This window comes from Fusarium graminearum, chromosome 1, assembly GCF_000240135.3.
Source record: "Fusarium graminearum PH-1 chromosome 1, whole genome shotgun sequence".
Lineage (NCBI taxonomy): Eukaryota > Fungi > Ascomycota > Sordariomycetes > Hypocreales > Nectriaceae > Fusarium > Fusarium graminearum.
In genome coordinates, this window is record NC_026474.1 from 1811497 (window position 1) to 1824090 (window position 12594).

Consider the following 12594-nt stretch of genomic DNA (forward strand, 5'->3'; position numbering starts at 1 on the left):
AAACAGGAAGCCGCCTTGGCTCACCGTTGAAATCAACATACTGTGGGGTTAACCGCCTGGCCAAATGGTACGGCTAATCTGATCCCAGACGAAGATCCGCCTTAACAAGACGGTAGGGTGACTGTTTCCTCTCACTTACCTCACCAGGGGTACTGCTTGATGAGCCACCTCACGATCTCTTTGTAATTTTAGTCTATGCTCCCTTACTATCAAGTCGATAGGCGATGGAAGCGACGGCCCGGCAACGGACAGTATCCTATTCTGTCGTAGTCTTCTCGAGAGAGAAGGTCTCCGCAGTAGGACAAATCTGGACTCCTCAATATATACCCTCGTCAGTCCAAGGCTTGACGATTATCCAATGGGGGATCTTCGCGAGTACAGCCTTTTCGGAGGTCAACGTCTCTCTCCTTCGGGAACGACGGACCGGTCTCATTATTTCTTTTCACTTTTGTAGAAACGCATCTGCCATCTCACTATACGCAATTGAGTCTACTGCGGATATCGACTCAGGAACTTGCTCACCCTTGCGCCCGCCTCTTCGATATGTGGCCGCCTTGGAGCTACACACTGCCTGACCTCGACAAGCCAGGCTTTGCAAGGCAAAGTGTGGACCATCATACCTTCTCCTGTCAAAGGGGCTGCGGCCCGGAACCCGATCTCGGCCTGGAGATGCGAGGATGGAGCCTCATCGGTAGCACGGCTTCTCTTCTTGATCATACTATCTTGGTGTTAGTCAAGGGTGAAACGAAGATCTTGGTAGTCCCTGATCGTTTCGTCTGTGTCCACAATCCAAGTATATAACGAGCTTGAATCCCCAGACTGGATCAACTTCACCTCACTCCTCATCACACCTTCTTCAGTACACTCATCTATCTACCGGTTCAGCTTTTTGTTCACAATGTATCGCGCCATCGCCACCGCCTCGGCGCTCATCGCAGCCGTTCGGGCTCAGCAAGTTTGCTCTCTCACACAGGAGAGCAAGCCCTCCCTGAACTGGTCCAAGTGTACATCCAGCGGATGCAGCAACGTCAAGGGATCCGTCACCATCGATGCCAACTGGCGATGGACTCACCAAGTATCCGGATCTACCAACTGCTACACCGGCAACAAGTGGGACACTTCCGTCTGCACCAGCGGAAAGGTCTGTGCTGAGAAGTGCTGTCTCGACGGCGCCGACTACGCCAGCACCTACGGTATCACCTCCAGCGGCGACCAGCTCAGCCTCTCGTTCGTCACCAAGGGACCCTACAGCACCAACATCGGTAGCCGTACTTACCTCATGGAGGACGAGAACACCTACCAGATGTTCCAGCTCCTGGGTAACGAGTTCACCTTTGATGTCGATGTTTCAAACATTGGATGTGGTCTGAACGGTGCTCTTTACTTCGTCAGCATGGACGCCGATGGTGGCAAGGCCAAGTACCCCGGTAACAAGGCCGGAGCCAAGTACGGTACTGGTTACTGTGATGCCCAGTGCCCTCGTGACGTTAAGTTCATCAACGGCCAGGTAAGCTTCAAACACATTTTTAACTCAGGATGAACGCTAACATGCAGTGAAGGCCAACTCTGATGGCTGGCAGCCCTCCGACAGCGATGTCAACGGTGGTATTGGTAACTTGGGCACATGCTGCCCTGAGATGGACATCTGGGAGGCCAACTCCATCTCCACTGCCTACACTCCTCACCCTTGCACTAAGCTCACTCAGCACTCTTGCACTGGCGACTCTTGCGGTGGAACCTACTCCAACGACCGTTACGGCGGAACTTGCGATGCTGACGGTTGCGATTTCAACTCCTACCGCCAGGGCAACAAGACCTTCTACGGTCCTGGATCTGGCTTCAACGTTGATACCACTAAGAAGGTCACCGTCGTCACTCAGTTCCACAAGGGCAGCAACGGACGTCTCTCTGAGATCACCCGTCTCTATGTCCAGAATGGCAAGGTCATTGCCAACTCTGAGTCCAAGATTGCTGGAGTTCCCGGAAACTCTCTTACCGCTGACTTCTGCACCAAGCAGAAGAAGGTCTTTAACGACCCCGATGACTTCACGAAGAAGGGTGCTTGGAGCGGTATGAGCGATGCTCTTGAGGCTCCCATGGTTCTTGTTATGTCTCTCTGGCACGACGTGAGTATTACCGAATTCCAAATTCATTGCATAGTATGATATACTGACTAATACACAGCACCACTCCAACATGCTCTGGCTCGACTCTACCTACCCCACTGACTCTACCAAGCTCGGCTCTCAGCGCGGATCTTGCTCTACATCCTCTGGCGTGCCTGCCGACCTTGAGAAGAACGTCCCCAACTCCAAGGTTGCCTTCTCCAACATCAAGTTCGGTCCCATCGGCAGCACCTACAAGAGCGACGGCACCACTCCCACCAACCCCACCAACCCTTCTGAGCCCAGCAACACTGCCAACCCCAACCCCGGCACCGTTGACCAGTGGGGCCAGTGCGGTGGCAGCAACTACAGCGGTCCTACCGCCTGCAAGTCTGGCTTCACCTGCAAGAAGATCAACGACTTCTACTCCCAGTGCCAGTAAATTCGCGGCTAGCCTACGCTATCTGAGGACTCAGAAGAAAAGATTTGACGAGGAGATGATTGTGATGAAGTTGTCTTGGGGAGGGACGAAGTTGGTTGGTTGATGTGGAAAGGGGTTGGTTTTCCAGTTTGTCGATTGGCTTATGCTCTTTCTTGCCCTTCTTTTGTATCGCGCAGTAAAAAGCGACTTTTGCCCCTATTGTATATACTTTGGTAGAAGAATAGCAATACCTGTCGTTACCAACTACATCTGAGTTTCGTTTGCTCTGTGAGATCCTCATGGTCGAGTGATTACAACAACCGGGAACAAGATCTTGACATTGTGATGTTTGTGAGCTCTTTCGATTTACAATTTGATAATTTATCATCGGCCAAAATTGTAGTATTACAGTCGGTGTTTGACTTTAAAACGACGCCGCTATCAAGATGTTCAGTTATACCATCTATTCACCCCAAGTAGAATGATACATAATTTCTTGGCGTGTTATTCTTTTGAGTAAGAAGAAAAAAGAGAAAAAAAAAAGAGATGCTTATATCAATATTACCCCAGAAGCTCAACATCAATGGTGCATAATAATGGATATGTGAACTAGTTTTGATTCAGGCTAAAATCAGGGGTTGGATCAAACAGATTATCACCCCTTTACTAAATGAGCGTGGAAATGTGGAAGTCGACGATATCTCATTATCTAGCTAAGACTCAGCTACGTGTCAAAATATGTAACTTCAATATTCCATTGAAGATTCTGCCACTTTATTATCAAAGATCTTCCATAACTAAAGTATCCAATCGCTGTAATCAATCCTTTAAACAGACTCGGGCTTCTTCTCGCTCTGCTGGATCTCCGCACCGTCCTTGAACTGCTGAGTATCGTTATGGGGAACATCAGTACCGAGCATCTGGGCTCCCTTCTCGGAGTGGTCGACACCACCAAAGACAGTGTCCATGTGCTCAAGGGCGATACCCTTGGTCTCAGGGACAAAGAAGAAGACAAAGATGGCGAGCAGAATATTAACGCCGAAGAAGAAGAAGAGACACTTGAGGCCAGTCTTGGCCAGGAAAGTGGGGAAGAACTGCTGGAAGATGGTGTTGGCCACGTTCTGGCACTGGGAAGCCATACCGACGGCCTGGGTTCGGACGTTGGCTGAGAAGACTTCACTGGTCCACATCCAGACACCAGCACCCCAAGAAGGCTTGTAGAAGAAGCTATAGATAATGTGTTAGTCTTGATTCACAGAATTTGAGCTAGCAATGCAACTTACATAAAGAGGTAGAGCATGACAACAATACCAATAGCAGAGGGCTCGGTTTTGGGAGTAGGGGTAGCGAGACCAATGATAGGGACGATCAGCATGCAAACAGCCATACCGATGGCACCAACCATGAAAATCCAGCGACGACCAAAGCGGTCAGCAGTCCACACAGCGTTGAGGGTGAACAAGATACCCATAGTGGCCCACAGTGCGTTGATGAGGTTGATCTTTTCGGTCGAGGTCCAGACTTGCTTGTAGATGGAAGTAGAGTATGTGTTGAGGGTACCTTGGCCGGTGAGCTGCTGACCGACGTTGAGAACAACAGCGATACCGAAACGCTTTCGGAGAGAGGGGTCCTTGAAGAGTGCGCGGTATCCGGGGCTGATGGCCTCCTTCTCGTACTCGATGGCGGCTAGGATACCCATGACTTCTTCCTCGACCTCTTCTTCGGTATCTCGGATGCGGCGAAGGGCGGCTCGGGCGTCGTCGACTTTGCCCTTCTTGATGAGGAAACGGGGTGACTCGGGCTGGAATGGGAGCAAAATGACGACAAAGATAGGGACGAGAACCTGGAAGATAACAACCATGCGCCAGTCCCACTCTCCGAGCTTCTCACGGTTCTTTCCGCAAGCATAGTTGATCCAGTAGGCGATGAAGGCACCGACCGAGTAGAAGAGTTGCCAGAAGGTCATGACCTGACCTCGAATCTCAGCGGGCGCGACTTCACCGATGTAGACAGGTCCGGCAGCTGAGGAGAGTCAGTATGTATACATGAGAGTCAATATTAGTAGATGACTTACTAAGAGCAGTACCCTGTCCAATACCAATGAGGACACGGCCGAGGATGAAAACTCCAAGCTTACCCTTAGGGGCAAAGGCCTGGATGATAGCTGCAACAATGGTGATGATGCATCCAATTCCCATACCAGCACGTCGACCAAGCCAATCAGCCTACAATATAACAGTGAGCATACTGTTCGCGTCGTTATTGTGTTTGTTTTGGACGTACCAGAGGACCACCGATGAAGAAACCACTGACGATGGCACCGATTGTGTAGCATGTGTTGATCAGACCGACAGTGTAACTATCCTCCTTAAGATCGAGGTTGAACCAGTTGAGCCAGTTTTCGGAAGCTTGAAGAGCCTGATGAGTTCAAGTTAGCCGAGTTCTGAGTGACAAACTGGACGAGTACTCATGGACATACGTTGAAAACACTGGAGTCAAAGCCGTAGAGCGTCATACAAGACGCTGCTACCATGGCAATGAACCAGTTGTAGGTTCTGGTTTTGCTAGGCATGTTGGCGGTGTTTGACCTTGCTCCTTTTGCCTGTGTGTGGTTGTCCCTAGGGAAGTCTCGACTATCTGCTCCTGGATAATGAGACCAAAAGAGGAAGAAGAGAATGAAAGGTGAAGGAGACAAGGAGCAGAGTAGAAAAGGGACCAAGATTGAAGCTTCCCCGGTGTTTCTTTTTATCTCTGTCTGAGTCGAGGAAGGAACCCCCAGACCTGGGTCTAGAGTCATCTCTTGCCCCCCAGACCCCAGACTACTTGCCTGGCTACCAGGAAACCCCAGATGGCAGCTACGATTGCCATTGCGGATGCGAGCGGTTTCCCCACCACCAGTGTTCCTCTAAGTGATCAATAAAGGCTTAGCTTGACCGACTAAATGATAGACTGATTCCTTATTTTCCTCCTAGCTTTCTAAAAGTTCCTGCGAGTTTACGAACAGAGCAAGGACCAAAACATTTGTTTCTGCAGTGTCTATGCGCCCTTATCTTGGACCTTGATAGGTACCTAGTATGCACTGACTTATCTAATAGACAAGACGTTTCACATGCATATCAATAGGTGCTTATCGTAACATTGATATTACTCGCTTAACTGTCGAAACTCTCGAGAGGTACAGAGTAGTATCCGTTCACTGTCAAATCCACAACAGACCGCCAGCCATCGGTTGGAAACCCCCGCAATGAACTTAGACTTAAACTATTGCCCCTAAATCGAAACCCCCAAAGATACTTCCCAATTCCCCCACGATTCATTACGATCCAAAGATCAGACCCAAGAATTCCATCTATAATATCAAAGAATAGACCAGAGATGCTCCCACGCGGTGCCGAGTTCCGTGTGCCCTTGGCGTCAACCCATGCCAACTCCTCCACCAGCTCGGCGCCTGCTGCCAGTTTTGGAGTGGAGAATGGGGGAAAGTGCATCCTGCGGCTGATAGTAACCGTATCACACGAGATGGCAGGGACGGCAAAAGTCACGATTGGTGGAATATCTATGCAGCTTGATTTATCCGTCCAGCTAGATTGTGCTGTAATTGCACCTAGTCGGAACTCAACTCTGTCCGTGCTAGACCCGCTCAGTCCTAGCCAAGCCGTGAATGCTTCTCCACCTCCACGATTTTCCCATTCACCCCGTGCGGAGTAGACCGTTCTCAATCTCGGTTCCCCGCATTGCCATTTTACCTTGGCTACCTCGTAGTCAATCAAGGCCGGGTATCTTGTTAGTTGGGACGGGTAATGGAGAGTGAATGAATATGGGAAGAGAAAAAGCAGTAAAGATTATAGACTAGACGTTTCGTTATTGCCCCGTTCTTACGAATGTAGAGCTCCGGGTATATCTGTAGTAGCACAACGCTTCTTCATTAGCAAAACACTAACTAAATTACCGACCGTGTGGACTGCAACCCCCAAAACGCCAGAGTCATACAGCCGCTCCTTGACCAAGGCTGAAATCATTCGATGAACAACTTGCTTGATTCACAATGGCACCTCGTACCCCAAATCTTGGACGGCCAAGCTCCAGCTCTGCCCTCAGCCAAGACTTAGGCTTCCCTTCCCCGGCCCGGCCTTGCACTCTCCGGAGCTGCCATGCTGTAATGTTCTATTCCGACCATTCTGTTTGGATCAAAATAATAATCCGTGCCACACTCTCAAATGCCAAGGTCGATCTATCCGGGGCGGTAACCCTCCACTGATGACAGCCCGTTCAATGACCAATGGTTAAGAAGGGACATCCCATCAGTCCAGTACGCCTCCCTCCTGCATCCGCATCACGCGTCGTAGCATCGAGGGACATTATCTATTGTCGGCGCTGCCAGAGAGACCCCGATACCTGTCATTCATTTCGAGGCTAGTAGAGAAATAGTTACCTTCTAAACCAGCAGCAACGTCCAGATCACGAGACTCAAACCAACACCATGTTTTTCTCCTTGATGGTATTCTGTCTTTACATTCTTCCAATATATTGCAGGTATAGGCCCTCTCGGGCTCCTTGTATTGTCACTCATATTGACTGGTGCTTTGTCTAATGATGTTTCGATACAAACGGACCTCGATATAAATATGCCCTATTATTGTGCGAGTCAGTGACGGCCATCCTACATCGACCTCATTGTCCACCTCCCGGCACTGCCGACTGAAAACGCCGTTGGGGATTCTTCTTCACAACTCCCCACAAGTCACACTCCCAAGACTTATTGTGGCGGGTAACCGCCGCGCATCATGTGTGCAACATCGACTCCTGCCCATTGCATTTCCTCTTGCTGGTGTGAGTTCTGCACTTGATAACCACCCTGACTTTGAGGCGGCATACCTCTGCTCTGGTACTGTGATTGATATTGTTCTCTAGCAGTATCACGCCTTTGCCTCCTCTCCGACAGGCGCTCTACCACTTCTTGCGAGATCAGACCAAAGTTTTCCCTCAAATGTGAGGCATCCACCCAGCGTTCTCCAAAGATGTTCAGGGTTTGCGAGACTTTATCCAAACACCTTAGACTCCGGTCAAGGTTGTCTTCTCCGTTCATTCCCTGGGGTTGTAATCGCCTTGGAAGCGGAGGGGCAGGTGCAGTGCCGGGCCGCGCGATCGGGATTGGCACTGGCATTCCTGATAGCAGCATGTCTTCCGCGTCTCGTAGAACCGCGAGAAATTGGCTCGCCATGAAGAAAATTCTCATAACGTCGTGGTACGTGAAGAAACCCCAGTTCTGCCCACTTTGTGCAATATCGTACGCAGTGTCGAGATAGGCCATAGAATGCTCAAATATCAAAATACGGTTATAATCAGTGATGTTAGGTGCCCTTGTAGAGGGCGCAATGCAGTAAACATAGCTGTATCTGAGCTCCTGGTCAAACAATTGCCTTATCTCGGGGGCAAGGTTGTTTGGTAAAGTATCTTGCCATTCCCGCATATCAAGACACATCCTCCAGACATAGGAGATTGGGTCTTGCAGAGGAACCGACCCAGACTGATACAAGTCTTGATACCAATGCGATTGCGCTCGTCGAAGTTGAAATAGTAGCAGAGCAGGGTCAGCTGATTGAGGCCCAGAAAGGGCACCTGAGGCTGATCCTCGTCCCGCGTTGCCGGACGCCTGAGGAAATGCGACATTAACCGTATCATCAGTGAACGAGAATGTCCTGGCATACACCATGCTGATTGTCCTAGATAAAAAGGTCAGCATGCGCATTTTGTTTCGAAAAGAGAAAAAAAAACCTACCGGTCAAGGGCGTACACGCAATAGAAGATCTTGCGCCGCATGTCTAGAGCAGATTTGTCAGACACTGAAGACAAAGGAGGATCCTGATGAAAGCCCAAGTCGACAATGGCACGCGCTGTAAAACCTATCGAGTGCCAACTATCAAAGTGCGCGGGATCGAGCATAGCATATTGTGTGAGCAGGAGTAGTGACTGTATTTGCGTGACATATCCCGGGGCAAGGGCTTCATCCGCATGATTTACAGCTCTCGCAGCATATTTGAGGCCATCCTGGTAGTGAGTATCGTTACTACGCCGACTTTGAGATATAGAGCCAATGGCGAGGACCATGTACACCATCCAATACTCAGAGTGTTGAATATGTCGACTGTTGTTTTTGTCGTACATGTCGTCAAGGGCGGTTAGAAGAGCAGTTTCTGAAATACAGGGGAACAATGAATAAATGTTGTCCATATAATGCTGAACAAGCGCATGAGCAGTTGGCCTTGGAGGCAGACATGCCTCGGGAGCTTCTGGAAGAGCGTCATTTATAGTTGCTGCCAACACCAATCTCGCAAATGTCATGTTTGTCGATATAGGCTCAAAGTCTCGTGTCGTGGCATTGACAGATCTACCAGTATGTCAGTTAAAACGACAACGTCCAAACTCAACCACCGTACTCACAGGAATCCGAAGTCAGATACAAGGGAGTTGACGTCTAAAGTTTCCCTTTTGTGGGCAGCCTTGCGATGTATAGCAGCGCGAATAAGGGCAAGCGAGTCCCTGCGATCCATCTGCTGCACATTAAACGCTGATGCATCTGTGTCATGCAACGCAACTGATGCTTTGCGTGACTTGGCAAATTGAAGTCTCTTTTCGAGCTTTTCTATTCGCAATTCCAAGGCAGCCACGTAACTGGACATGAGTTAGAGCAAAACTTGGATCCAACTTTCAGTTCAGTAACTGACCTTCTCTCCTTTCCCCGAGCAAATTGGTCGTTAGCCGCCGAGCATTCGTTTGTTCGGCCAGCCTTTTCGCAAGCCGTGCAGGCTGGTAGCTTACCATCGCACTAAGCAATATTAGCCCCTACTCAATACGCATTTGCGAGACTGTCTGTTTACTCACCTTCACTTTCGCAGCACGGCCTACAGGGATCGACGAATCAGCATTTCCAAGAATCTTCCAAAAAACAAATTGGGCTCGACACTTACACCGGGAACAGGCTGACACAGGCCGGGACACCCTGAGTAGAGGGTTGTGGGAGAAACTTGGACGGGGCATTTTGTCACAAGCTGAAGTGCAAAATCCCTGGCAGTCTTATGTCGTAGATCTGACAAAAGGTTGTATTGGACTGGTATTATGCAACTCCGATCAGGAGAAAACGATAGTCGTAATGGATAAACTGTGACAAGAGAGAGCAATCGATAAAATAAGGCTGGGGTGACTGACTGTTTGAGGAATGTCGTCAAACTTCTCCACTTGGAAGCGGGACACTCAAGGCCACAAGGATCAGGCTGGCAAGCAAGCGAGGACAGATGACGGCCAATCGATTGGTGTTGAATCTCAGCTTTCGTCTCCAACAATATGAAGAAATTGCAGCTGAGCACTGCAGGGACCCTCTCAGCCTTGTCGGTGACCAGAAACACAATAAAAGGGGGCGTGGGAAATGGGCGAGGTCCTGGTGCGGGCAGTCAATCCACTGTGTCGTGGCGTCGTTGGTTGACTCGAGTTCTGAGTGGACGGTTGCGGGACAATCATCAAACAAAGGAATGATAGTCGCGGACTCGGTGCGTCGAGAATATGTTTGTACTGCTTAGCCGATTTTTGGAGTTGGTTTGGTATCAACGAAGTTAGGTTCAAACGGTGGGGGGGAGAAGAGAAATGATAACAATAACGGAACGAGAGGTGACTTTGAGTAACAACAAAAGCAAAGTGCTTGTGTCAGTTTCTCTCACAAGGTCGTGTTCCTCAAACAGGCTGTTGCATAGGGTGGGGCCGATGGCGTAGACAGTTCAAGGTCATGTATACATTAGAAGCATAAGCAGGCAACGTGAATGGACATATGCACTATCGTATGAATCGGATAAATCGCATTTGTTTTCGCGGATGTTGATGTCGATGTCGATGTCGTGTCGTGTCAGCGTTAGGCCTAACCACGATCGGGAGCGTGTAAAAGATAAGGCTGTCCTCGATGACGGGATGGATAAGTCAGGGCCAGGTAAGCTCCAAGACAGAAGGTGGTAACCAAAGGAGGTACATCCTTCTCTCTCTAGCCGCCTTGCGACTGCCTCGGATGATTATGGATACAACAGTAAACTCTATTGAGCTTTTTATATGGACTACTGTACTGATAATGTAGTGATGCCATGGAAACATTCATACGGCTCTTTTGAGCTTGGGATTATTTACCATATTAACCCTAAAGTTCGCCACAAAGAACATGAATTCTGCATCATATCAAATAGATGTACCAACAAGGTGTCTTGCTAACCCAAGATGTCGTTACTGCCTACAGTACCTATGACAGACGGGAGGCTCCGGATCCTTGTCCCCGATGCACGTCAACTTAATACTTTAAATACGGCCGAGAAAAGCCAATCTAAGTACTTTGCGTGCAGAACAGTGCCGACTTTACCTCTGTCTACCTAGTCTCGGCATGTAACTAAGAGACTCAAATCTTGGGGTGGTGCTGAGCTATGAATCGGATCTACTACCCGAAGGAATGCCTTGACAGGGGATAACCAGCTACCAGACCCTGGGTTTCTAGGGCAAGATAAGGCAAGGTCATACATGCATATATGGGTTAACTATTGACCATATATCACGACAGAACTTGAAGACTTTGATTCGCAAAAGCCATCCGGGCATGACTTGGCCAACCGGGCTTATATTTGTCCACAGTGGCGCTATATATACTTCATGATTGTAAAGCCTCATATATAGGATGCAAACGGCAAAGAAATGCCGTACCAGCCTGCCCAGCCCGGCCCCGTACTCGGTGAAGCTTCATCAGTTCCACTCAGTAATTACTTGTTGTTGAATCCCAACAAGCTAACAAGTGACTAGTAGTCCGTATAGTGACGTGTCTCAGTCTCCGGTCGAGGTTTGTGTGGGCTCTTTGACCCTGGATGAATCTGCAACAAGGAATCCTGATGGGTCCTTTACGTACTGTTGAGGGAGTCAGTTCAACGATGTAAAAGAAGGATGTTGCAGAAGTCTTCTTTCTGTTCACTCTTCTCTTAGTGAGAAATTTATGGGTTATTATGTTGGGCACCAGCCTTGTACCACACGGTTTATCATCCAATGATTTACACAACGCAAAGCCATCAGTCTTCAACAACATATGCATCGCGGGTTTGACCGAATGGTTCTGCAGCGTTCCTGTCATCCAGAGATCTACACTAGAGAAGCTCAGACCAGTCCACGCGAGATAAAACCCAATTTTCATTAATAACCAGCTTGAAAGGTTGGAGCTGATGCCCTACCTGAATCAATGAAACCATGGTTGAAACAACCGACCAACCAGTGCGTAAGTGACACCAGCCAGCTCAGGGACTTTGGTATCCATATCACAAGAGTTGCAAAACTCTACTTGGTCCAGGCAACAGGTCAAAACAAATAAACAGACCGTGATCTAGACCTAGACCAGAAATAAATTAGCTAGTAAAAGGAGGAATTTCTCTTGTAATTTTCATTATTATTGTCTCCGCTCATATCGGCCAACTGACTGACTACCTACTACTGCTAATTGTACGCTAAATACTTACAGTACGGCAGTGGTGATGCGGCGACATACCTCACTTCTTGACCTTGTACCGCTTTCGACATATCAACAAGTGCGGAGTCTGTCATTTAACTACTTCCCAGGGTCTCACGAACTAACCGTCTAGCAGTGAGCATCGACCTCCATCATCCCCTTTCACTAGAACCCAGCCCAGTCTCCCCCGCTATATCGTCTTCTCTTACCCTGCATAGACAGCCAGTGAGCCAATCATCAGCTATCATTGTCTGACCTTCGCCGTCAGGTCCTGGTTTTACTTGCCTTGCCCCTCCTTCCCTCACTGGACTGGAGCCTACCAAGCCCACCTACTGTACCTTGCTGTTTGACGTACATCCGTTCATACCTGACCATTCATCTGTACACAACCGCTTTATCTGTGGTTCCCAAGAAACTCATACAGCATAATCATCTCACGACATCCAGTTGATATTTGGGCTGTGGTTATTCTCTGGCCAGCGCATCCATATCGTCCCATCACTCGGTTTCGATAAACTACCCACAATCCGTTATTTGAATCTACCATCATCGCT

General features: G+C 48.9%; 4 protein-coding genes across 4 annotated transcripts; 1 reads left to right on the forward strand and 3 right to left on the reverse strand.

The window, feature by feature from the left end:
• Nucleotides 1-898: 898 nt before the first annotated feature.
• On the forward strand, nucleotides 899-2547 carry FGSG_00571 (exoglucanase 1 precursor; the record flags this gene model as incomplete). The annotated part of the gene is made up of 3 exons (XM_011317953.1): nucleotides 899-1507; nucleotides 1560-2126; nucleotides 2185-2547. 3 exons carry the CDS (start codon nucleotides 899-901, stop codon nucleotides 2545-2547), a joined length of 1539 nt encoding a protein of 512 aa, XP_011316255.1.
• A 704-nt stretch (nucleotides 2548-3251) lies between these two features.
• FGSG_00572 (uncharacterized protein) lies at nucleotides 3252-5098 on the reverse strand (the record flags this gene model as incomplete). Its single annotated transcript, XM_011317954.1, has 5 exons — nucleotides 3252-3753; nucleotides 3810-4548; nucleotides 4601-4751; nucleotides 4810-4944; nucleotides 5006-5098. 5 exons carry the CDS (start codon nucleotides 5096-5098, stop codon nucleotides 3354-3356), a joined length of 1518 nt encoding a protein of 505 aa, XP_011316256.1. The 3' UTR covers nucleotides 3252-3353.
• Nucleotides 5099-5678: 580 nt separating this feature from the next.
• On the reverse strand, nucleotides 5679-6545 carry FGSG_11785 (uncharacterized protein; the record flags this gene model as incomplete). Its single annotated transcript, XM_011317955.1, has 2 exons — nucleotides 5679-6306; nucleotides 6406-6545. 2 exons carry the CDS (start codon nucleotides 6543-6545, stop codon nucleotides 5679-5681), a joined length of 768 nt encoding a protein of 255 aa, XP_011316257.1.
• Nucleotides 6546-7282: 737 nt separating this feature from the next.
• Nucleotides 7283-9564, reverse strand: FGSG_00573 (uncharacterized protein; the record flags this gene model as incomplete). The annotated part of the gene is made up of 6 exons (XM_011317956.1): nucleotides 7283-8249; nucleotides 8306-8914; nucleotides 8968-9198; nucleotides 9252-9352; nucleotides 9409-9428; nucleotides 9495-9564. 6 exons carry the CDS (start codon nucleotides 9562-9564, stop codon nucleotides 7283-7285), a joined length of 1998 nt encoding a protein of 665 aa, XP_011316258.1.
• Between the last annotated feature and the right edge of the window lie 3030 nt (nucleotides 9565-12594).